Raw genomic sequence first — 26,637 nt, 5'->3', positions numbered from 1 at the left:
TGCGTCGTTTTATGCTGTCTTTTGACACATTGTTGCTAAAGCTCAGACCTGGTGCTGCTGCAAGACTTTCAAGATCCTCCGTGGTCCTTTCCAACGTCCATTTGCCTTTCCTGACACTTGTGAAAACCCGGCTCACTGTGTTTATTAAAAAACCACTAACGCACAAGTCTTTAAGCTCGGTCATGTAGTTTACACCCGTGTCGCCATTAAAATGCTCAGCCAGCATTAAAATATGGTACAGAGTAACCAGGTTGTAATCAGTTATTTCCTAAGACTTGTAAGTAAATAAGTAAAACAAAAAAGCAGTTTTTAATGGGACAGTGTAATATCTCATCATCTACCCGCTGTTTCTTTCCCGTGCAGTTTTGTTATTGATCACGTCCTTATTGTACCAAGTGTGTGTGTGTGGGGGGACCGTAAGTTTCTATACCTCAATCTATTTATATGCCTCTTTATTGCAGGTATCAGTGGTTTTATTGAGTACCAGCTGGGCAAAAGGAACGAAAGGAAAAAGAAAGAGAAAGAAAGAGAGGTGGGGGGGAATCCTGAGTTTTATAATCATCAATAATAAAGAAGGGAATGTGGGCTGACAGTTTAAATGGCCATGTTGAGAGGTTTTCCCTTTAGGGTAATTAACATTATCAAGGAACAGCGGGTTACCTCGTTAGTGCCACGTTCATTTAATTAACAAACCACACTAATTAGATTGAACTCTGGGCTGGAGGTTCCTGCAACGGGCTTGTCAGACACAAAAGGAAAGGGAAGAGGGGGGAAGAAAGGAAGTCTTTTTAAAAAGTTGCAACTCTCCCCCCCCCTCCTTTATTTATTTTTTGGCAGTCTGTTGTTGCTCGAGTGCAGCGGTACAATATCGTCCCCACCTGAGCATTACTCATCTGAAAACAACAAAAGAAGAGAGAGAAACGTGCCCGGACGCTGAGGCGTAACTGGCTGCTTCTAAGCAGGTTCTTGAAGGATAATGATGGCATTAGAGGATGTTACCCCGGAGCAAACCTGCCCACTCTCCTCCTGATTAACCTGCATCGCGTTCGCCTTCACTACTCGCTTTGTGTGCTGTCAGCAAAAAGCCAGTCCTTTCCTGACAATCAGCGGCGGTTCAATTATGGGTGTAGGTCACTGGATGCTCGGAGCAGATCGAGGAGTCATACTTTCCGATCTCATCAATGACTTCAAACGCGGCAATCAGGAAATTGGTAGATGGATGAAAGCAGTTCGGTACGTTTAATTATTTTACTTTCACAGTGGAGATGACTGGGCTTGAGCAGAGAATTTTGCACGCTTACAAGTTCTGGAACTATATTTTTATTTAGTTTGCTCTGGTTCCAGTGCCCCCTCCTTAGAGAGCAGCGGACCGGGATACAGTTCGTACTTGGGGCACGAGAGCCAAAAGATCCACCGGTTTCAATTATAATTGTTTTGAATATCGGAGACCGAAAGAAAAAAAAGAAACTGAAACACGACTGAGGGAAAGGAAAAGCTTCTTGACAAAGTTCCCCACTGAACAGTTGCGGCTCTGTGCTGCTGCGTTTGAACTCGGTGCGTCTCCGGTTGGAGGTATTTACAAGGAAAACGCAGAGCATGCCTGGACTTCACACCCCGGCAGAGCGCGCCAGGCCCAGCATGTCAATGAAGGCGCGGGAGGAGCCGCCTCCTTTGTACTGTCAGGGGTGCATCCATAGCCCTGGGGCGGCCCGGCCCGGCACTCCCCCACCTCTCCTCCCCGGCACTGAGCACTTTTCATTTTCTTTCTGTGTTGCCTTCTTTGTTTTGCCGTTGATCTTTCCCAGGTTTCTTTCTTTTTATTTTATTCTTTCTTTCTAGTTTTTGGCTTTGGCTTTACTTTCTCTCTTCTCTTTCTTCCTCACTCTCTCTGTCCCTCTCTGTCCCTCTCTCCTTCTCTCGCTTTCTCCCTCCGGTTTGGCTCGGGCTCCGGGGTTATCGTTTTTTGGCTCCGCTTATTATTGTAAGGGAATAATCCAGCTCGTGCACATTAGCCTTGTTGCAGAATTAAACAAGAGCCAAACAAGCGCTAGTGTAAGTGGATTACAGGCCTCTGTACACCGGTGGGTATAATAGATCTTCAGTAGAGGAGCTGAGAGTGTAAGCACATTAGGGATTGCAGAGAAACAAGCTGGGATTGTACCGAAAACAAACAAAACTGGGCAGAAAAGTTGCCTCTCCTGCAGAGTCACTTTGCTTGAAAGGATATTGTAGCACAGCATGGTGATATTCGGTATTGTGTGCGGAATGGTCAGTATAGGAGGAAGAGACTTGGACCGTACCTCGAGGAACGTTGCTTGCATTGTAAAGACCACCAGGTCCTCGGCTTCTCGTAACGGGAAGCAGGAAAATTGGTACAGGCTCTCGATTACTGTGAGCGCGAGGGACCTGCTCTTAAAGAGGTCTTCAGCTGAGCTGCAGCTGTTTGAGAGGTCCTTGTTTTTGAAAAGGCTTTTCTTTCTTTGTTGGTAAGGACCTCGTTTAAAAATTTCGAGCGCCTTTTTAAAAATGCACAAACCAAAAACAACAACAGTAAATAAATAGAAGTGCTTCATCCAGGGTTCATGGTTTTGTGCCAGTTACTCTTGTAGCACTTTGTCACTCTGAGAGAGGGAGAGAGACGGGTGACGGGAGAGGGATGATTTTGAAGTGACGTTACTGGCCAGGTTTGTCTCCGCCCTGTTGAACAGTCCCGTTTTCGCTCTCTGTTGTGTATCGGAGGCGCTTTCAGAGATGTCAACGATGCCGACATGAAAAGAAGTTGGATGCCGATTAAACAGATTCTTCCTCATTGGGAGGTGACAGCCACAGGCGGTTTTGTGGTCGTGTTATTTTGGTGTTTATTTGTACATATTGTTTTGTCGTCCCCCCCAGCATGTTGCCTTGACAGCGGGCCATACTTGTGGCGGCTCGTCCTGTAAGTCGAGTTCTCTCGGCTGCCAACTTGTTGAAAACCCGGGATTTCCTGACCTAAAGCTACTGCAAATCTCGTGGCGAGCGAGAAACATAGCCTGGGGTGATGGCACACGTCTGGAGCAAAAGAGCGATGGCTCCTCGCTGGAGATGAATCGTGTCTTGTGTGTGTTTACCGACTGGCACCCTTAGAAGTCGGGGACATGCACGTAGTATTTTCTTTAACATATATAAATACATGTACTTCCCACGCAGTCGAGCCATTTAACCCTCACATTTTAGCTGCTGTTCAGTGCTTTTTTTCTCTCCCAGCAGCCAGAGGGAAGCTGTCCTTAACCATGCCGCACGAGCTGCCGGTTTCCTTGTGGGCACACTTAACCCAGGCGTGACGCACTGTCACACTGCGCCCAGGGACAGCTCTGCCACACGCACTCGCACTCTCGCCCTCTCCCTCTCTCTTTCTCTTTCTCTGCGGTCGCTCTGATGAAGGGTTTAGGATGTCAGGAGCTGCTGCTTTTATTGCAGCGAACGTGGAATTATCCCACCCTCTGAATAACCACATTTAACTCGGTCGTCGCAAACCACAGATCCCTGCGGCTCGGCCCCGTCCTCGCGCTCCCCGTGCAATTACAGCCAGTTATTCCGTCGGTTCAAGCCCGTGAGTGTCTGAGAGTGGGCAGTGCGTCCTTTTTTTGATGGCACGCTTGGCACACATTATGCCATTTGGCAGCGCTAACGACGGGGGTGGCGGGTAAGGGACGGGTCTTTGTTTAGGGTTGCACAGATTTCCCACAAACATGTGCCAGTAACCTCTGATCCCTCGCACATGCTTTCTTTTTTTCTTTCTCCGATACAGACATGTGGCACAGCCCCTCTCCTTTGGTAATTGAAGAGAGTGAGTGAGAGGGGAAGAAACTGTCCTCTTTTTCTTGTATTATTGAGGTTCCTCATTTAATTAAAAAAATGAAAGGACTCATTAGAGACATGCTAATTAGATTCCTTTTTCTCTCAATAGAGAGCCCTGATATTACTGCAGCTTTGTGTTCAAACAGTATTACGTTTAAACGAGCTGATGAAGGCTGCCGTCTGCCGCAGATGGGTATCGCCGTGACGCGTCCCTATCTCTCGGCCGCAGTACGGAGACCCCCGGAAGTGGTCTTGGACCCCCGCGTCCACCTCCGTAACCCAGTCTGCTTCGGGTCTCAGTTCAAGGCACGTCAGATAATGTGGAGGAGAAATAATATCAACAGAGCGGTTCAATATCTTGACTGTTTTTTCTTTTTCTTTTCCTGCCTCCCCTCTAATTTGGTGCCGCTGTGGATTTTTGTTAGGTTATAAATGCTCAATCTCATCTTCTAAAAAAAAAACAAAAAATGCTGAAGAAGGTCTGAGGGGAAGTTGCATTTTAAGTGAAGCGTCCGAAGAGTCGGCATCTAACAATCTCCCGTAATGACCGTCACTTTAGGCGCGGCGCTTTTCCCAAATGTATTGGTTTCTGGATTTTTGTAATAGTTCTGCTCTGTTGGAATTCTTCTAAATACAGCAAATTCCGAGGATCGATCCAGGTCTCCTTACCCATACCTTATCCTTAAAAGCAATCCGTCTTTGACAATCACTCTTTTTCTTCTTCCTGCCTTTTGTCGACTGAATAAAAAAACACTGCGTCGGCACATTTTGGGGGTCCAGTGCGGAAGAGAACTGAAAGAATGAGAGAGAGGGAGAGTGAGCAAGAGAGAGAGAACGGTGGAAGAAGAAAACTGAAAGCGGTGGCTGTGGAGTTGAGGTTCAAGCAGTGGAGTGTGAAAGTCCAATTTTTGATTTGAAACATGAGTGAAATGTGTAATGAAGCCGGGTCGATAATAGGCCTTTATATTTCCCCGCTAAAGTAATCTCTGTTGTGTTCCAGTGGAAATTTGTTGTCATTTTTATTCTGGCGCAGTGGGGCGTTCAATGGTGGGGGGGGTGTTGTGTTGGGGAGGGGGGGGATTTTCCACTTGAACTTGCGCTACCCGGGGCATTTCTCACAACGCAAGTTTTTCATTTGTCTGGACGCTGTCAAGAAGTAGTCCCTTGGCAGAGCTGTGGACAAGGCTCAGTACTCGCTGAAAATCACCGAGTGACAGCCCAGAGCTGCTGCCTTCGCCAGCCGCCCGCGTTTATGACTGTGCCGGAGCTGTGCTTACCTTTCTCCTCGGGACAGTAAAACAAAGAGGCTTTAACCACCGACAGCTGGGCAGCCCGGGACAGTGAGGAGAGGGAGATTAGTTTTGTGTTGATGTAGTCTTTCTCTGAACACACCTGTCTGTGTTGTCAATTGACAATTCATTCAAAAAATGCCTCACTGGAGGATAAACAACCTACGTCCGATTATCAAAGTGACCAATTTTGGTTTCATCTTTATGATCAATAAAATGCTCCTGATATTCCTAAGACCACCTAATTTTCAGATGCTATTTGAAGCGTCAGAAATTACAGTTACAAGGGGCTGGAGGTGCAAGGGGGTGAATCCAAAAAATAATATATAATAAAACAAGAAGACAAAAATCAGTGTAAGTGTCTTAAGAGGAGACGCTGCTGTCACCACAGGCGCAGTGAGGGGGTGAGGAAGCAATGTTTCTCAGTTTACTTTGCCATCCTCCCTCCTTCCTGTCTCTCTACATGCCTGTCTCTTCCTTCTGTTTATTGATTCTGTGCGTTTGGGAGCTCCTGACCCGCCGTGTGTGTGGAAAGTGCAGGTCTGCGGTCGTCTTGTGGACACATCTCCTCTCGGCACGGTGGTTTACATTCCTCACCGCTACGCTTCTGGACGGGGGCCAGGGAGAATTATCTGGTCTATTTAGATCTAATGGACCTGCTTTTATTATCTCAATAATCAAACTTACTATCTCTTCCTCCCCTTTTTTGTGTGGTTTACAGTCTTTACCTCCGTCTGTCTTCCATTTGCTTTGCGTTTAGTTTTTGTGTTGTCGGCTTGTCTCGCTTCTATCTGTCCACGCGTCTTGTTTGTCTTTTGTCTTGCTGTGTGTTTTATTCTGTGTTTCATTCACCTTTGATTTTCCTTCCTTCCATCTTTGATTCCCTTAAAGCTGGAGGTTTTATTTCAAACTCAGTTGGGTGCCGTGGAGGAGATAAACTACTAAGAGTACTAAGTACTAAGAGTAACGGTCCTTCCTGTTGGCCTAGCCAGTGTTGTGTGAGAGTAGCGTGTTTCTGTCCCCTGTGGAGTGAGTAAGGCCTTCTGACAGGGATAAACAGCCTGGCGATGTTGTCCCCAACGTGTGGCGCGTGGGGGGAGGGGGGTGATGCGCTTGCCCGTGAGAGTGCTCCCTGTCATTTTTTCAATTATCTGCCCTGTTCTCTGAGCCACTCCAGCTCCAACGACAGCCCCGATCACAGGCGCGTCATTTAGATAAACGCTGTTTATATTTTGATTATAGGGTTTCTCTTTCTTTTCTTCTTTTTTTTCTGTTCACCCCCTCCTGTATCAAACACAGTTTAGTTTCTCTCACACACAAATAGAGACTTAAATAAAGTGCTCTCGCATCACACGCCTGGGTATGATCACACAGCTTCATTGTACTGGAGTTATTATGCTAGTACATGTACACACACAGAGGACCAACATTTTCTGTCAAATTATGCTATTAAGGATTTTCCTTCTGTAAGAACATGGCTTCATATATTATTACTGTGTGTAATATTTATTTATTGTACATTTGTTCTATATTTGATTTCCATGACATCCATTAGATATTGTTTCTTTTAGTTCTCAAACATTCAAAACCTTTTGCACTTTTCTATTTTTCTGATTCAAGGGACTATTTCTCTCTCCCTCCCCTGCCCCCCCCTCTCTTTCTCTCTATCTCTCTCTCTCTCTCTAACTTCAGAGACAAGGATATTGCATCTCCACGACAATAAAAACCCTTTCAAGAAGTCCCCAGCCCCAATTATTTCTTTAGAAAAATGATCTCTGCGTCTATTCCAAGTTTTGTTACATATTTTTTTTAATGTGCTTTAGCTGGAGGGTTTTTTCTTCTTTTCCCCCCCTTTCCTTTTCTCTCTTCCCTCCCCTGTACGCGGTGACTGCGGCGAGGAATGTGATAATTACCCAGTAATATGGAATGGCACAGAAACCTCTGGAGAATGGCGATGTATTAATCATCCATTTATTTAAATACCATAATTTAGTGCATAGCTCATTACTAAGACTCTGACCTTCGGAGAGGGAAGGACCCCGCTCTCCTTTAGTATTCTCGACATGATTGGGTCGGGTAGGAGGAGAGGAAAAAGACGGGTTTCACGGTGGGCGGAAATTGCCCGGGAAAAATAAATAAATACATTAATACATTGAATATATAACGGTCTTCTAAGCTTTCCACGTATTTGCTTTTAAAGGGGTCCCTTTGTGACGCGTGTAGGAGGCGTCTCGCTCGCCCAGAAGGAGTGAGTATAAGTGCTAAACTGCGCCTCTCTAATGTCTTAAACAGATGCGTGGTTTAGAAGGAAAGCTTCCTAATTAAAAGAGATGGTGTCAGACCATACATGGGCTCCAGTGCAGATTCCGCACAAAGCGTTTGGTCGACTTTACATCCTTGGTGTACAGAAGGTCGCCATCATACGCCTTTGTCCTGAGACTGGGCCCCCTTCGCCGTGGATGGGTGACTGCCTCTGTAGGCCAAAGAAATTGTTTCAGAGAGCAGCATGCCTCTTCGATAAAGATGTGCTTTCAAAGTGGGTATAATTCTTAAGCAATGATCTACAAAGCGTGAAAATAGATTTACAAGAGAGCTGTTATTCTCCCGTTAAAAATGCTCTCTGAGATTCTCACCTGGAAGCCACCTCACGATTGTACGATTATGAACGGTGAGTCATCCGTCTGTGCGTACGTGGGTCTGCGAGGCATTCAGCAACCAGCGAACGTCCTGCTTTCGCAGCCGCTCTTATTTTACACCAAATAAATCATAAACAGGCATGCCAAATCGCAGGATCCGGAAGAATGTCCCTCCCTAAGTGGATCTGTGCCTCGCCGGCGACTCGGTGCAGATTTCATTATTTTTCTATTAACGCCACAGAAAAGAGGGCTACACCATTGTTTCAAATTAAAATGCATCAAGGAGAGCTCAACCAGATTAAAACTCATTGAAATGCACAATACCCAGTTTCTTTTTCAACCCATTGGGACAGTTGTCTCTCTCTCCTCTCCTCTCACTCTCTCTCCCCCTCTCTTCTCTCACTCTCCTCTCTTCCCTCCCCCATCCTCTCTCTCTCTAATTTTTCTTTTCCTTTTGTTAATCAGTTAAACTTGCTCTTCAAACAATCCCTCTAATTACTGTTTTCCTCTCTGCAAACGCCTCAGTGTCTCTGCGAAACCCATTTCCCTCCGCGCTCTTCCCTTCTCCTCCGTATTGCCGTTGACCTCTGTCAATTACAGAGACCCTTGTTCACGGTTCTGGCCACTGCTGTAGCATCTTAATGATGCTGGGAAGTACCAGAGGTGCCAGAGACGCTCCCTCATTAGAAGCCAATTTGAGATACTTATGGAGCTGGGTTGCTTAGTGTTTAATTCCACCAACCCCCAACACCTCTCCTCCAAACCTTTATTTATTTATCTATTTATTTATCTGAAAGGCGCAGGGATGTAACTGAAAGGCGCAATTTCCCTCCCGAGCGCACGTGTGTGTCTCGCCTCTCGTCGAAGCTGGTGGATTGAGTAGAGGCCCACATTTGAGATCATCACAGAGACGACAGCGACTCTGAAGGGACCTTTATTTTTTTGTAAGGCATCAAAAGGAGCTCTTTGAATGTCCCTCCACCCGTCGTCGTACTATAAATTCGGTGCATCTTGAACCGAACGGGGTGGGTGTACTCTTTAAACCTCATTTGCTGACACTTGAACAGACCCGTTCAGCGTGGGGTAAATGCGGAGGGCAGCTCGTACAACTCTCAAACTGGAAACAATTCAATAGGTTCTTGACGACACTATCTGAGGTCAAGGCTGGTGCAACAAGCTTCGATTTTAAAAGAATTCACGTTGAGTATGTGTGTCAGTATAGACCATTGTGTATAGTCGAGCGTAAAAAAAAAAATGTATATATTCCAAATGACATTAAAAATAAATAAATCACCAGTTACTGTCAAGATCGGCCAGCTTTATTTACAGTTCCACAAGTTAATGGAGGTATATTTGATACAGGATGCCAAACAGCCTTGATTGGTATAACAACCTGCCGAGACGACCCAAAAATAAACCCAGGCCGAAGAGAGAGAGGTTCTGTGTCTGCGGCGCGTTTACGTGGGCAGAGAACAGTTGTGTTTCCTGCACCGCGGAGACTGTCTCCATCTTTGAGGCCTTGTCAAGCCCGATTAAGCCAAAGCCATAATGATGTATGTACACATTTACCCTCGTCGGAGATGTTTTGGCATCGGAAACGGCAATAAACTGCACAAACAGGCATTCAGCAGGGATCTTCAAAGACGGATCGAGCCAGCGGGTCCTGCAAATCCTAATTATTAAGACGGATACCAAACGCGGGGTTGTGCTCGCTGTCAAAACGCGCCGTACGTGCGACATACGGGGCCGTTAACCTAAATGTTGGGAGAAATACAGAGACACGGTAGCCATGTTTCCTCTCAAAGCCAGAACTACTGCCTCCCTGACTAATCTACATTCAAAGACCTCCAAGAGACGCATCTTTTTAAATTAACAGCGGTGACAAAAAAAAGGGGGAAAAAAATTAAATGCATTTAATATATGCCTGACTTCAAATCGTTAGCTTTTCCAGCCTCTTCTATTACCCATTCTATTCACATCTAAATGAAAGAGAAAAAAATCATTTATGCCCAGAGACAAAGCCGAATGAAAATATAATTCTGCATTGTGAGATGCTTTTGTTAGTAGCCGTCAAGCCGCTAATGGTGCCGCTTTTGTTTTCGCGTGCCGTTCTGAAACCCTAGTGTCGAATTGCATGCTCCGCTCGGGGTATGTAATCGCGCGCCTTTGTGATATTAGATTATAGGGGCAATTAATGCCGTCAAACCTTAACAACTCGGTATTCAATGCGCTCGTCAATCGTGCAGCCGCGGAATGGAAGGTGTTATAACTCCGGTAATTATTATGCCTGCAACTTGAAAATGTCAATGAACGTGTGTATAAAATAAAATGTATGGGTTGTCACTTGGAGAATGGGATGCACAAGAGCAATTAATTACAGGTTTTCATTTCCTAGCTCCAAATGACAAGCGACGGCATAGGCAAATTAGCGTAACGCCAGGCATTTCCCAAGTGCTGCCATTTGTTCCTCTTGGTGGCTGGATTTCACAGTGTGTTAGAAGAAGTGTTTTTTTTTTCTCCTACTTTTCTTTTTCCTTTCCTCCCCCCCTTCTTTCTTACTACTCCTTATCAGAACAAGGGTGTTGCTCAAGTTTGTTTCCCTTGTGCATTTAAAGAGCTGCCACTGAAATTGCTGTTTTTCTATACTCCCGTACAAGACATACCGGCATCCTTTACCGCCTTCAGACGGCAACATTAACCGCATCGTTATCTTTTTAGTGCGTTGTATTAAAATGCGCCACGTATCGCAGGCACGGCACACACAACGAAGATACGCACACTGTACATTATCCTAATTAATGTGGAGAGTGAAACAATGGCGCCGTTTTGCTTTAAAAACCAAGATTAGCGTAATTTTAAATGTATTATCTCGAGACGATTTTATGTTCGGAAACTCAAATTTGTGGAAGGCATTGTTAGTGTGATATTTTAAAATATATATATATTGCAATAAATCTCTAAAAGCCTTTGTAGGATTGTGAAATATTGGATTGCCTCCTGAATGCCCTATTTTAATGTTTTGATATGTGTCCTTCTTGGCTTTTCTTGCCATTCTAAGTAGATACGAATTATGTCAATCTTGTTCCACTTAAGGGTTCAAGAATTTCTGAAGAGGAAGTGAACTATATTGTAAACTGTATGAATGGGTTTTTAACCCTTCTGATAATTGCTGGTTTTCTACAAATACAAAACTGTTTGAATCCCCCACATCTGCCGGAGAACATCCAATTTCTCCACTTTGGTCGCGATGACCTTGTGTCACAGTTACGGTTTGAACTTATCATCTCCAGAAAGTTCCTCCGCAGCAAGAAAGTCATCTTTTTGTTGTCCATTTTTATTTCTTGACCTTTCCCTTGACCAAGATGTGTGTGCAGTTAAACTAAAGGATTTTCACAAGGTTTTGTAAAAAAATTATTTAAGATAGGGATGGTGCGGGGGTGGGAGGAAAAAGCCACTAGTTGACAGGTGATTATTTTTGAGAACGTGCTTGATTTAAAATTCATATTTCAATTACCTCAAAGAGCCAATTATAAAGCGATACAAGGGATAGAGAGAGATGTTTCCTATTCTGGGAGCTGTTGAGAGGAAAGCGTTCTGTTGAATGCCGTTGAAGTCAGTGCGTTCAAAAGAAATAACTAACCACCGCAAAAGAAAGCACCATAGATTGATCTCCTCTCTCACTTCGCCCTCCTGAAATGAGAGGATCTTGTAGCTACAGGACTCCAGTAGGCAAGTAATGTCTCCCCTTCCCTCTCGCGCTGCCTGATATGTTAAAGACTTCCTCCCACCTGGTATCTCTGTTTCTTTTATGGATTTAATGATTGAGTGTTTTAAGTTCTGGATGAGCTCCTTGATAGAGGAAATACAATTTTAAATAAAGGATTGGACAGGGCTGATGGCATGGTTTCGCGGCTGATAACTAAGCACCTCACAGCTAGCGTGAAAGTATTTATCCGCCCAAAGCGTGATGGGCCTTCAAACAGGAGGTGTTCATATTTACGGGAAATCTTGTTTACAAAGTAAAATCAGTCCTTTACAGATTTAATTTGTAACTGACAGCTCTTTCTCCCCCAGGCTTTGCAAAGATAGGCTGTTCAGAATACGAGCAGTCATGCGTTTCAGGAAAACAAATGAATGCAAATATCTGATAGGAACACGTTGCGGCACTGTATGGGTGAAAAGTCACATTTTTTTTCAACGGGAGATTTCACGTTTGACGCTTCACGTGACATCTGTGTGCCCTTTCTTCATTTTTTCAAGGGGAGATAAAGATAAATGCACATTTTTAATTTTAATGATGGTCTTCCCCCGTATAGTAGGTCAACTGCTGTTAAATTGTTACCAGCCCGTGAGGTTCAAATACATTGATTTTGTGTGTGTGTTTCTCTTTGTGTTCTTTAACACACAATTGTATTTGTGAACGTTAATCATCAATGGATGGATTTAAGTGCTGTAAACATTATCCGGTATAACCTTAGTGTTAATAGATTCTGATGGTAAAGGTGCAACACTAATTTATTAATTACTACAACCTTATAAAGCAAATTGATTGAAAAGGAACCTGATGAATGAAATAATCCACCTCTTCTGGACATAATCCAACATATTAAATATAATCAAGGTTTACAGAATATTGTGTATGCAGTCAAACTGGATTTATTTCAGGGAAACAAAACCAGTTTGTTCCTCTCTCTCTCTCTGATTATACCATCATCTTGTGGATAGCACCTTTCTATTACTCAGATGCTTCCTTACAGATATCAATCAAATCCAAAGTTGTTTATTTTTTTCGGTTCATTGGCGATAAATCCAAATAAAGTGCTTATTAAAGTGGTTTCTGAGAGCCTTCAAGATCGGGCTGCTAAAACACGTTTCTCGTATCGGTCTTGGTTCATCTGCGTCGCCGCTATGCATTGTGTTTGCATCTTTCAATGATTACCCCGCTTTGTAATTCATCCTTTCATCTTGTTAGTTTTGCAGCTACAGTAAATGATTAACATCTCGCGGGTCTGTTGTGCGTGTTTTTTAAGCCGGGTAATGTATACAATTGTATTATTCATCTGCGGAGAACAGACGAGGTAGGAAGGAGATTAAAACGTCGATTCTTTAAGTGAAGAAGTAAAGCACTGCTGCGGCTGCAGACGGTCTCATTGACTTTATCCACTTGATTGCTTTTAACGTGTTCATCACATGTAGCTGAAGAGAGGATTAGTTGGAATTTGGAATCTATAGTTTCCTGGACGGGAGGGTGAACAGAAAGTAATGGAGAAAGCTGATGTGTACACGAGGAATACTGTTCTGAGTGTCTGTGTGTCGTTGGAGGGTCTCTAATTCTCCGTGTTCCCCCACAGGTTCCTGTTTCAGTTGCCATGATGACCCCTCAGATGATCACCCCCCAGCAGATGCAGCAGATCCTGTCTCCGCCCCAGCTGCAGGCCCTGCTCCAGCAGCAGCAAGCCCTCATGTTACAACAGGTAACACTATCATCGCCTCCTGCGCCTCACCTGACCCCCTCCCCCTCCACGACTCCTGCCCCCCCCCACAAACACACTGCCCTCCGATCGCTGCTTCACCGGCGCAGTGGAGGCCTTGCTCTCAAAGAGTCCGGTTCATGTCACGGTTCTTCACGCACAAATGCACCACAGAAAAATAATCCATTATAGACTTGTTTGAAATGAGGAGTTTATCTGCTGTTTGTGTTGGTGATGTTTTTCTAAATATGAAACAAACATGCAAACCGTTTTCCATTGGAAATTAGTTCTTCGTCCCTCTGACGTGGTTTTAACGGACGCATTCGGGCGACACCCTTTTTGTCAACGTATAGAACCCATACGTTCTGCCCCTTGGCAAAGCAACACTGACATAAATCAGGGCCGTGCTTTTCCAGCGATAAGCCAAGTGTTCTCCCTTTGCCTGTTGGTAGATGTTGGTGTTATCTTGATGTTTTATGACTGGGGGGTTGAAAGAACAGTTGGCTGAACTTGAACGAACAAACACCCTGTCTTTAACGAGCCTCCCCCGATGCTTCCCGCGGTGCCTCGGCGCACTAAGATGAGAGAGAAAACAAAAATGCACCAGCCTCTGACCTTTTCACCTCTTGTACCTAGAGAAATTGGGAAATTTTTTCTTTTTTCTTTTTTTTTTCTTAAGATGTTGCACATTAAAATAATATGTTTTGGCATGACTTGAAGACAGCTGAGATGAGAAAAAGTATAAATAATAACAACAACACAAAAATGGCTGCAGGCGACTATAAATTGGTAGAGATCTGACCTAATCTGATGTGATCTTAATCATAATAAGAATTTGCAGCCTTCCCACAAATGGAGGCAGTTGAGAATATGTTTCTATATAGAAAGTGTTTATCACATTGAAATATTTTCTGTGAGTGGGGCATTTTTGCTGTCCCCATTAGAACAAAAGCTACAACCCTGTGTACAGTGTGCAAATTAAATGAGCGTGATGCTGTGGCGAGGCGCTTCATTTTCAGATTTTGTCTCCTATTCATTGTCAGAAAACGAGTGCATTCGAACACAGAGAACAGATCGCAAGATAACATTGAGTCTGGGCTGAACACTTAGTCAGTGGTCTGTTAGTGTGCTTTATCTCATTCACCATGTATGTGTGTGTGTATTCATATTCACTTTATATATGAGTGTGTGTGCGTATAAAATCTTTCAACCAAGTTTTTTTTTTTTTTTCCTGTAACCTTTAATTATTGTTTTTTTTTTTTTTTTTTTTTTCTCTCGCCCCCCTCCCCTCTTCCTTTAAAGTATAACCAAGGTCACAATAATGGAAATCTAAGGTGAATGCTTTTCAGTCGGTGCCGTTAACGTTAAGGGGCACTGAATCAAATCATTAAAAAACCCTTAATTATCCCTTTTAATTATTCCTCCAACTATTAAATTCCATATTCGCATGAATTAAGGGGGTAATGAGTGGGTGAGCGCCGGCAGATCGGCGTGCCGGTGCGTGGCGGTAACTTTAGCCCAGTGAGCTGGGAGATTGGACCAGAGGCGCGGGCTGCGTGTGAGAGAAGGCCGGGCCTCGTCTCGGGACTCGTGTGCCCCGCTCAGGTTCGACTATCTGGGAGGAAACTTGGAGAACTGCTTTTACTTTCCTTAGCAGATGGCAAAAGATTCACTACAGTATAAAAAAAAACAGGGTTGTAAATGATCGATTAATCAAAAATAATTAAATGCCTGAATATTAATGAGAAAATACTGCACAGAGTTTCAATAAGGAGAACCTGATTGGGTCCCTAATAATAATAATGATGATGATGATCATTGCATCTCTCTGTATGGGCCTCATTGCCACACCTGGCATTTTATAGGCAGTAAATCACAAGGTCATATTAAAAAACAAAACCCAATGTCAGAAGGCGACGGAGGCCCAAACGTTCATGTTGTTCGTTAGCAGCTCCAGAAATGCGTCCTCCTCCCAGATAAAACTGCTGGCCTTATTTTTGTGAAATAATTTGCTCTGGATCATTAAATGTAACCTTTAGATCGATGCAAATGAGGGCCGCCCTTGGCGAGTGAGGGCCACAGGCTGTACCAGTACTGAACAACTGTTTCGGCTCTTTCACTGATTGTATTAAAACTTTTACAAGCCTATACGCACAGAGCCCCCCCCCCCCCCCTCCAATACACACACACACACACACACACACACACACAACAGTGCAGTGGCGTTCATAAAGGACTTCAGAAGTGGGGCAGTTGTTATCTTAGGAAGAGATTAACTGTTCAGCCAGTGATTATGTAACTGATTAATGTGCATGCTTTCCTCTTGTTATCATAAGGTATTGCGACTTATGTGTAAACAGTGTTATTTGTTGGATAAGGCTTTTTTCCTCTCTGGTTGTTGTTGTTGCCCAGTTTGCTGACGCGGTTTTGCTGACCAGAAGGTGTGTGGCAATCCGCTTGTTTGTTTGGCGATATTTATCTCTCCGTTTCTGTAAGGATATGCACTGTACTTCCCCCTGGGAGAGGTCACCCTCACCAAAAGACTGATTCTAATCTTAATGGGACTTCCTTTGCGAATTAATAATTTAAAAGTAAAACAAACAGAGCTAACCAGAGCAGCGCGGCTGTGGTTAGCCGAGACGTACAGTACAGTACAGCTCAGTGCAACCGGCGGGGACGGGCTTTCTGGTCGGGAGCCAGACTGTTGCGAGATGGTTTACTGTAGTGTTTAAAGGAAGATAAGTGTCATAATTTAACATAACATAAAACGGGACTTTTTTTAGTCAGACCCTTCCTCTCGTGGCCCCCTTATACAAGGTGTGTATGAAATAAAACCACACTGCACTTGTGTTTGCTCTCTAACTTGCCCGAAAAGAGTTCTGTCTTTCCTCAACGTGGCACAGTAAGAACAAGTCCATGAGACGAAAAAAAAGATCAAGAAAACCCCACAGCTTCCTGTAAAAGGTTATAGTTATTACTTAAATCCATCTGCGCGAGAGGTATATCCAAGGTCAAGCTCTCCTCAGAAGCTCCTTCCCCACATATTTTCTCCCGCCTGCATCTCGAATTCAAAGTGCAGAAAGTGCGAGGAGATATAAACACGGGCCGAATTTCATCACTCGTGAAACGGCCCACTAACTCCCGATAAAGAACGAGGGGGGACCTTTTGTGCGCCACACATCCTTTACACCTCTCTGCTTGTCTCTTTTTGTTTTTGTGTTTTCCTCCTGAAAATAAAGTTAAAGCTTTGTAATGTTCTCCCTGTCCACCTCCCCCACCCCGCTCTCCTAATCAATGGTAGGTGTGGCGGTCTAAATTGTTCCCCCATGATATCACAGGCTGAGCAATATTTACCTGTACACACAGATTGAATTTCCTATTCAGAAAAGCACTAAATGAATAACCACTGGGTAAATAAACTCTGCGTTCTCTATTAACCCGGCCTCTAGGTAAATAGACACTTGTTTTCTCAGAAATATAAACTAGGTGCTGTAGTTGTTGGGCAGGTTTGTACATTGCCTTTTTTTCTTTTTTTTACTAGGTCGATACAAGGTGGTTTTATTTAATGTAACACAACAGTGTACTCCCCGTAATGATAAGTCGTAAAACAGGCAAGGTGGCGGGCAGGCTTTTTAGAGGCTATTACACAAGTTGGGAATAGCTCGGCCTTGTTGATGAATAACTTCCTGAAGTATCAGTTTCTTCAGTTGCTAAAGGAGAATCTGCAATGTGTTGTTTCCCCCCCCCAGTACTTGTGAAGATAACTGAATCATAACTGGGCCTTCTCCATAAAGAATAAATAAGTGTTTTCTGGGAAGGGGATGGGGGTGGTGGCGCTCTGATTGAGCGCAGTGAAACTGTGTATCTCTCTCCGGCGCGCTGTGGCCTAAAATCTTGTTCCATAGCAACAAGTCTCTTGAGTCAGAAAAGCTCCTCACTGCACAGCCGTGGCTTGTTTTGTTTGCTGTGTCTCTCCCCTCTCTCTCTCTCTCGGTCTCTCTCTCGGTCTCTCTGTCTCTGGCTTTGCTTCATTGACTGGTACTCCAAGCAGAGTAGCGCGCTGGAAGAAATACCGGAGTGAATCCCGTGTGATTGGTTACCCTGCCCCGCTATCTGTGCATGACATGGAATTTCAGCCCCCTAAACACGGCGTCCACAGTCATTCAAGCAGTCCATAAATAAGAGTGGCTGTCAGGCGTGACTTCCAGGCAGGCGGCGGCACCCGGAGAGAAAAAGCCACGCTGGATCGAGATCGAGATTTACGGGGCTCTTGGCTGCTCAGTGTCCAGGTGTTCGAGCAGAGGAGCCGTAAATGCTGTGCTTTTTTTTTTTTTTCTCCCTTTACTGGAAACAATTCCCCGAAGGAAAGATCTTGTTTGGTCATGTCTTAGACCATCTTTTTTCTCTCTCTCTTTCTCTTCAACCAGAACACTTTTTAATATGAGAATCATTTTTTTGTGAGTGGTTTTTTCTTTTCTCTGTGTGTTCAGATTTTTTTTACAGTACTCACAGGACACAAGATTTCCTTGTCTTGTAGAAATGACTACCAGTTGTGTTTGGGGTTTTTTGGATGGGGGGTGGGGGGTGATTCATGGGACTGATCTCTTGCTCAAAAACCCTGGTGGCGAGAGGTAGGCGGTTGACCGCAGCCTTGGAAAACCAAGCACAGGAAAAGCAGTAGTTGGTAGTTGGAGAACTTGGCTATGGCTTAATGGAGGGGTGGGGATGAATTGTAACCCTTAGTGGTCTCTGACTCTCGGGATCGGGTGACTGGTGAGCAAGTGACAATCATTCCCAAATCACTGTATTGTGTTTTTGGATACTATCCCCCGTTTCAGTCCATATTAGGTCAAGTTACGGGTTATGGGCCGTTTGAAACTTTGTCTTCTGTTGTGCTTGTAAATGGGGGGATGGTGGTGCCTCCATTGATGTGCACGTCTCTGTTTTGTCTCCAGCTGCAGGAGTACTACAAGAAGCAACAGGAACAGCTGCACATACAGCTCCTAACACAGCAGCAACAGCAGCAGCAGCAGCAGGCGGGGAAACAGGCCAAAGAAGTAAGTCTCTCTGCGAAGTGGGGCCGGTCCTCTCCTTGAGTCACTACCTTCAGAACGGCCGTGTAAACAGGACTGGGCAATAAGTGCTGGACGACACGAATCCAGGAAGTGCTGGGGGGCCGCAGTGTCTGCTGGGTTTTGTTCCAGCCCGGCTCTTGGCTCCTTAATTGGTCTAATTAAACAATTAACTGGATGAGCCCTTCTCTCCAGACTCTGAAATGTTCTGTTGGTTTTACATCCATACATTGTCAGGTATCCGCTATAAAAATAAAATATGAACGTTTTAGATAAGCCTACCTGAGTAAATAACAGCATTAAGTAAGTAATTGGGAGCTCCTGTTGGAACAAAAACTAGCAGACACTGTGGCCCCCCAGGACTGGAGGGGGGGGGGGGGAGGTTTGATGACATCCCACAAAGGATGGTCTCTTGGGGCTCGACCGCAAGGACAGTTTAGGGACGGGTCGAGCCTGTGGAAGCGGGGGATAAACGCACACTGACAGGACAACTTCCCATAGGAACGCTTCTCTCCCATTTTCTTGGTGGAAGAGGCCTGAGAGGTGGGATACATTTTTGTATTGGCCTTTACAGCGGCAGAGACAATGGACAGACTGTTTCCAGGGCTAAAATGATATGCCCCAGTCCCTTAACACAGCTTCCTCCTTCCCCTGCACACTTCCCTCTTTCATAGATACATAAAAGCCCTTTATTTCAACTCCTGCCTTTTATTATTTTTTTCTTTTTTTTTTTTTCATGTAACTTTACTGTCCGTCAATGAATATTTGTGTAAAATCCCTTCATGGGACTCCAAGACTGGCACCCTGCGTACAACTCTGTAGGATGGGGAGGGGGGGCAGTCTATAGCCTGGCTTAGCAGTAGCTGAACCAGTGACACCATTTTTTCTGTACTCATGATGGTTTTGAAGACCCAGAAAACACACACACGCATGCGTACACACAACAGTGCTTTTCCTCGTAGGACTATGTGTCTTGAGCGCTTCCTCTATGGTTTTATCCGGTCATGAGATGGCAGCGTACCTGTACGGCGCAAGGGGAACCGGGGGATTAAGCAAATGGAGGAATATGGATTTTCCTGACTGATTTATTAAACACACATCATCACCCCCAGGTGCTCTGTTAATACCTATTCAATATTAATTGATGAGTGTCTTCCTGTAAGGCCTGCCTGGTAATCTCTATTTAGGCCTGTGTGGATGACTTTTCCTTGCATAGCTTGTAGGTAATAATTATCAGTTATCGTTGTGTATTATTATTTCTCTCCAGAGAGGAATACGAAAATGTGGGATTGCAGGGCCATTCTCCTGTGCGTGGGCCACACCGTTGTCAGAACAGGTGTGTGTTTTTCATAGCTGCCGTGGATGCCTGTTAGAGTTGTACATCAATGATCAATGTCACGACTGGAGTCTCTATTCATAAGGGCAGTGAACACACACTGGGCTGAGGAGAGCTAGCGTCCGTGTCCAGCCGTACGTGTGAAGCAGCGAGCGAGAGATCCGTCGTGTCTTCAGACCCGCGCTCTCGTGGTTTGTTAAAAGATCGAGTGCACGGTCTGTTTGCATTGTGAGAATTCCTCAGCTGTTACTCTGACAGGTCTATATGAGACAAAAACATCTCCCCCTCCAAAAGAAAAAAAAAAAGTTATGACTGGCATTTAGCAAACATCGCATAGTTCAGTAAAAACATCTGAGCATAAACATTAATACCATCTCCAGTGTGACAGGGAAATTATTTACAGTGATAGATTGACCTTGAAAATATGTAAATAAATGTCAAGATACTTTGGATATTTTGAGGTTACTCAGCAGGCTTATTGTTGTTTGATGGTAATCTCAATTCTGTGTTTCTCGTTTCTTCTTATTTTCTTAAAGAAGCAGAGCCACATACTTGAGGTTTAATGCGAGTCAAAGAGGGGTCGAATTCCCCAAATATCAGCGCATACATTCATTTCGGTGAAAGAGGTCATGCCAGAGTCAATATCGAAAGGAAACTCGAGTCTTCGCGTAAATATCGGGAGGCAGAACTTACTTGGTTTTATATCCCGTGCGCATAGCTCTTTGTCAGACGTATTTAGTGTACTTAAGTCTTATCAGAAATCTAGGCAACGTGCCCCGGAGAAAAGATTCATTCAGATATCGGTTTACCAGATTCTGTAAAGCAAGCTCAGTGGATTGTAAGCAAGTGTTCGGATCGACGCGGCCGAGGAGAGGGCCTCGTCTTTAACATTTTAATGATGGAAAATTTTATTTTACCCTCCTCGAAGCGAAAGACAAAATAACTATTTTCTGGAATTCACCTCGGAGAGCAGTCTGCCGTTTTGCGATGGAGGACGAGCGAGAGGCTCCTTCCACAAGGAGCCGGGGTGGTAATGGCATTACTCCACCTGAAAAGAATTTGACTCGGCCTGCGAGGAGGATAGTCCTCCTGCTCTCCATTGTTGGGCTCGATCTGAGTCAGTGAGATCTGCGGTTACAGCGAGACACCGGGAGCCCGGCGGCCCCAGGGGTCAGACTTCCAGTAGATACTCCCACTCCTTATTCACACACAGGCTGAGTGAAGCAACAGGAACACTAGTCAGCAAGGTTTCAAATTCTATGAGTGTATACATTTTTATTCATTTTTATTCAGAAGTGATTTACCAGATGCCACTATCCCAAACGCTCACATACAATGCACTTCGAACACACAACTTCACCAAGGTAACGTCACCACTCACAAATAGTGAATAAAACGGAGACATTACACTTTTTGGACCCCTAGTCTGTACTTTTTTCACACAAGTTGATGTCCAGCTTGAGCTCTTCTGTGAATGTGTCCAGAATTTATAGTTTAAAAACCGTACTGTTGCTGTAGTTTTTGCAGTCATTTAAATATATATAAATGAGCTTTTTCTGGATGAGACAAAAAGGGTCTACATAATAAAATAAATACAATGATTGAGAAACTGCTGAAGAGAAATGTATAGAAGCGGCATCTGGCTGCAAATCCCTTTCCTCTTGAAAAAGCACCAGGATTAAGACTCCTCTGCTACACTTGTTAGATTTGCCCCAGACAGACTCTTGACTGATCGTGCAAATACATGGTTAATGCAGCACGATTTCCCAGCAAAAACCTCCAGAGAGGCTCCGGCCTGACATTTCCAGGGAGGGGAGAGAGAGAAATCAGGAGATAGAGGAGAGAAGTGTGGTGGGGGGGGGAGACTCGGAAGGAGAGGAAGAAAAAAAACACAGGGCTAACCTTATTCTTGGCCTCTGGAGTTTTTGAGACATTTTCCCTTATTAAATAGTAGTGCAGGTACAGCGCAGGTTTTAAAGAGCACGGTGTCACGTGAAATTAATATTAGGAGGCCACTGCTTTACTCAAGGGTCGCGCCGTAATTCCCTCCCCAGTGGAAAACCTGTGGTGAGCTCACACCCCTCGGCTGCTTGGCAGGATTAGTCTCGGACGCAGCGGAGAATATAGTTTAGGAGACAGTGTTCTGGAACATGCTCGAATCGCATGTTCTATAGTTAATGTGTTCTGGAATATGCCCCATTCGGATGTTCTGCAGTTCATATGAGCTGGAACATGCTAGAATCAGATGTTGTAGAGTTCCAATGTCCAGAAACAGGCCCGTATCAGATGTTGTACAGTTCATATGTGCTGAAATATGTTCCAGTTTTATGTTCTACAGTTTGTTTTCCCATGAATATTACTCATCCCATTGGTAGGTGACCACACAAAGTGGTTTATGCAAATGACAAGCAGACATCAGTCAAGCAATTGGGCACAAGCGTGTCCTTTATCTGTGCAGTTTAAACCTCGTAACTGTAGAATTCAGAGCACGGGCGGCACAAATTGGTCTAAACCTGGCCGATGCATTTTGTGTCATTATCGAAACCTATGAAGAATTAAAAAAGCTGTACTTTATTTCAGAGGCCAGAGAGTAGCTGTCTGCTGGACAGAAGCCGTATTACACATCGAGATCACCAGTGTTTTACCAGCAAAATGTCAAATTTACTGCCGGGCAGATGAGCTGGTTTGGGGCTGTAATTTTCAGGGAATTTGGGATACAGGGAGAAGGGGTTGGAAAAGGTGAACTCGGCAACGGTCCCAGTTTAAAACGCATCAGTTTAGAGGCATTAGCCAGCGCTGTGCATTCTTTCCCTTCCCTTTTTAATTTCTTTTGGAGTCTCTAACCCCTGGAGTGAGAGGATCTGACAGTGTTTGACTAAATGAAAGCCAGTCAGGCGCAGCAAGCGGTGTGATTCTTGACCGTGTAAAATGTGCGCTGGTTGCTTGGTGCTATCAGAGGCTTGTTTCAGTCTTTTTCCCTTCCCTTCTTTGTGTGTGTGTGTGTGTGTGTGTGAGTGTGTTTTAAAGACGCCGCTACCACCTGCTCAACAAACTGCTGATGAAGCCAGTTATCTCACCCGAGGCAGCGAGTTGTAAACTTTGTTTCGACAGGCTCTCGCCACCACTTCACCGTTGCTAGAAACGGAGAGAGGGCCCATCTTAGGAAATAGTTTCCCCGTAGCCCTGGTTACGGCGAGGATTTAATACTGACAATAATGCGAGTTGATCTCTGGTAATTAATTGCAGGAATGTAACTGTTCCCTCTTAGTATTTATTACAGAGCATCTCTTCTGAAAAGGGTAACTGAAGTTAAAAAAAAAAAAGAAAAAAAAAAATAGAAACACAGTTTGCCCCCATTCTGGCTCGCAGGGCTGTTAGTCAGCAGAAACGGGAGATAAACGGACCCGGGTTTGAGAATCGAGACGCCCGCATGCTTGTGCACCGGCGACGCTCGCTTTTGCAGTTTTTAAGAAGTGATGTTTAAAATGCCGGTTTGACGGTTGAGCTGGCGAGTCACCCAGGAGTCGGATTAATGAAGTGCCGCTGTCAGTCTGCAGTGGCATGCTGAAACTCTGTTTGATGTGCTCATAAATCAACCTGACAGGCCTGTTACTTCGCTAGCTTTAGCCACTCAACTGCATCTAATGTAAACAGAACGCAGACACAATGTGTTAAAGAACTTGAACCGTGTCACTGGGGAGAGCGCGCGCCGGAGAGCGAGTCTTAGATGCTGCTGCTCATGTCTGTGGTGGAAGAAGAGGAGGAAGAAAGAGGAAAAGAAAAAGGGAATCACACCACATTCTCTCTCTCTCTTCTGCTGTCCAAAACCATCAAAGTGTTCCTTGGAACAGCAGACACCCCCTGACTGCTCGGGCCACAGCACGGCTTTTGTCCAACTGAAGTTCGATACAACAAAGCATTGTAGTGCCGGCTGGACAGCTTGCTACTGTACTTCTGGCTAAAGTTTGACAGTTATATTTATTTCCTCCACAAGTGTGAGTTTCTTGAAGTGTGACGTCTTCTGAGAAAGAGGACATTCCTCTCGTCTTTGTCAAGTTTCCTTCTGAGTTTAAACCTGTTGAAGGGGGAAAAAAATTGAATCTACAGCTTTGACAAATACAGTATTTAATTCAGGTACAGACGGCCACTTTTTCTCCAATGTTATATGCCTTCACTCGTGCACAATTGAAAAGGTAAACTAGTAACGTACAGGAGTGTGATACTGTCAGAAAACAGCCCTACTGCTAAGGTTGGGTTTCATATAAAGACTGATAACACTTCCAGATAATCTGATCTGAATGCATTTTCCGTCAGATCATGTGTTCAATATCTAAACAAAATTTTAAACATCAGATTCGTATCACAACACCTAATTACTAAACAAAAATAGTAAGAGAAAAGGAAAGAAAGACTGAGAGAAATAATAGTAATTTGTCAGGACACTTATAGCTTCTACCCGGGCCCTAACAAGATTAATGTGAAAGATGCGCCGCTGCCGAATCGTACCGGTTGATTCTGACAGACCGGCTCCTCCGCGCCTCTCGTAGGAAGTGACCTTTCACCCTCCTCTTGAGATGGCTCGTCTTTGAAGGGAGGGTTACCGTTTCTGAAGAGATTGGAAACTACAGTTTTATTTATATATATATATATATATATATATATATATATATATATATATATACTTTAGGGGTCTTATCTCCAGAAGATAAGAGCCATATTTCATTGGGGAACATCAAAAGCAAAATGCCGGAAAGCCTCTTTAAGTGAGAGTAACCAGGAAGGGGAACATTTATCAAGCTAACGTTTTCTGACGTTATCGCCAGATGCCATATAGCCCGTACCAGTCACCCCCTGTGTAGATTTCCCATATTTTCACCTCTGTGAGAAGATGGATGTGATAGTGTGTCTGGAGAACATTTTCTTTCTCTCTGTTTTTTTTTTTTTTTTTTAATTCATTATTACGGCGACTCCAGTGCAGTGGTTTCTCTCAGAAACAGCTCAATGATTGCCTTTAGATCTCACACTCTACCTAAATAAAACCGCCAGATGTTTCAATCATCTCTCGCTGCTTCAGGAATAAAAGAATTATGTTATTTTCACTGGCAGGTTCAAATCCACAGTGACCCGCAGTTGTGTTGAATTGCAATCTCGCCCATAACTTGACTCGACTGTGTTTCGAAAGGGATAGTGCTGTCTTAATGGTTTCTAATGTTGGGGGCATCTTTTTAATGAAGCGCTGCATTGTCAGATGTAGAGTGAATTGTGTAGATTTAGTTCTTATTTTTGGGGAGGGATTTTTTTATGTTGGTTGTCAATTATTTTGGTTGGCCACAAAACTACCCTCGAAGAAGAAAATAAACTAGTAAAGGTGCTGTGAAGTTCACAGGAAGTGTGAAGTCAAGGTTAACGAAAGCTGAGGTTTTTTGACAAACTAATAATGAAACAATAATAAATACAAGTTCCTCTTCCAAACTACAGTGCCCAGGGCTAACACAAGTTCTTCTTTCTATCATGGATAGGCCAAAGTGTGCCCAGTAATGTGTGCAAATATAATTAGAGGTAAAAGCAAGCAGAACTTGCACCATGTGGTATAAACACACACAATAGGTGTTGGGGAAAAAAGTCAGCGGTGACAAATGCACATTTAGTGTAGCAATCAAAATAGTTATCACTCTTTCACCCTGATGTTACATAAAGGTAATTGACGATGCACATTTAAGACATATTATAGTTGCATTCATTTTTTCCTTGATAAAGAATGAGCAGACTAAGTATTTGTGTGTGTGCTTTCTCCAAATTATACATGTATCATTAAATACAGGACCAGCCTATGGAGGTCATACAAAGAAGGAGATAAGATATCTAATAAGAGGAGATCATAGTCCAGACTGAGATCGTATAAAGATTGAGCTTTTGTTTCGAAAATCCCTGACTGAAAAAAAATTAGTTCACAACCCGGTTAACAAATGTATGAAGAGTGTTGAATGACATTTATGAGCGCAGGTACCGAGTTTTGAAGTCCGGGCCCAGAGAGCGGAGCAGAGCAAGGCTGTGTGTTTGTGTGAAAGGGAAAGTGCCTCAATGTGACACGGCAAACAGTGTGCAAATGTGAGAAACGGCGCTGTTTCTGGGGAGTGTGTGTTTTGATCTGTACGTAGGTCGGGCCAGATGCAGCGATCCATACTGGAGAGAAGAAACTGACTTTATGCACAGGGCCGTTAGATCCCGTATAGAGTGCAGAGTGGAGTCCGTTTAAGCCGTGGGGGGGGCAGTGTCTGTGCTGTGCTGCCCTGGCACGACCGCAGGCAATATACACTGATGTTCTGGGTCTGCACCCCCGCCCAGGGATCTACTATTGAGACTTACCCATCTTTTTTTTCTTGTCTCCTCCCTCCCTCCCTCCCTCCCTCTCTCCTTCTCTCTCCCTCCCTCTCTCTCTCTCTCCACCCCCTCTCCATCACTCTCTCCCTTCCTCCTTCCAACTCTCCTTCTCCCTCTCCCTCCTTCTCTCTATCTCTCCTTCTCTCTCCCTCTCTCCACCCCCTCCCCCCTCTCTCCCTCCTTCCCTTCATCTCTCCTTCTCCCTCTTTATCCTTCTCTCTCCACCCCCTCTCCTCTCCCTCCCTCTCTCCCTCCCCACAGCAGCAGCAGCTGGGGAACAAACAGCTGGCGTTTCAGCAGCAGCTCCTCCAGATGCAGCAGCTCCAGCAGCAGCACCTCCTGAACCTGCAGCGGCAGGGCCTGGTGAGCCTGCAGCCAGGCCAGGGGGCCGTGCCCATGCAGACGCTGCAGCAAGGTGAGGGGCCGCTCACACGCCGCGGGGGGGCTCACAGGGGCGCCGGACCCTCTCTGGAGCCCGGCGAGGAAAACCTTCATGTCAAAGAATCACATCAAAGCAATTCTTCTCCCCACCCCCCAAGAGGTCACCTGCTTGGCTGATTGACGCCCTCGGAGGGCGTGAGGGCAGGCGGTTCTGTAATAATCATCATCATAATA

At 44.6% G+C, this 26,637-nt stretch overlaps 1 protein-coding gene across 8 annotated transcripts in view; it reads left to right on the top strand.

Annotated features, from left to right (window-relative positions):
- Positions 1–26,637, top strand: part of foxp4 (forkhead box P4) — a 130,008-nt gene that overhangs the window by 63,996 nt on the left and 39,375 nt on the right. For 6 of the 8 annotated variants that reach the window (XM_066703267.1, XM_066703265.1, XM_066703264.1 and 3 more), the window contains exons 4-6: positions 13,114–13,236; positions 18,189–18,290; positions 26,284–26,437. In XM_066703267.1, coding sequence (XP_066559364.1) covers positions 13,114–13,236; positions 18,189–18,290; positions 26,284–26,437 — 379 coding nt within the window. The remainder of the gene's footprint in view (positions 1–13,113; positions 13,237–18,188; positions 18,291–26,283; positions 26,438–26,637) is intronic. The other 2 variants (XM_066703266.1, XM_066703270.1) reach the window with 1 other exon arrangement.

This window comes from Amia ocellicauda, chromosome 5, assembly GCF_036373705.1.
Source record: "Amia ocellicauda isolate fAmiCal2 chromosome 5, fAmiCal2.hap1, whole genome shotgun sequence".
Taxonomy (NCBI): Eukaryota; Metazoa; Chordata; class Actinopteri; order Amiiformes; family Amiidae; genus Amia; species Amia ocellicauda.
The sequence above is the reverse complement of the archived record's forward strand: the minus strand, read 5'-3'. Positions and strand labels throughout refer to the sequence as shown.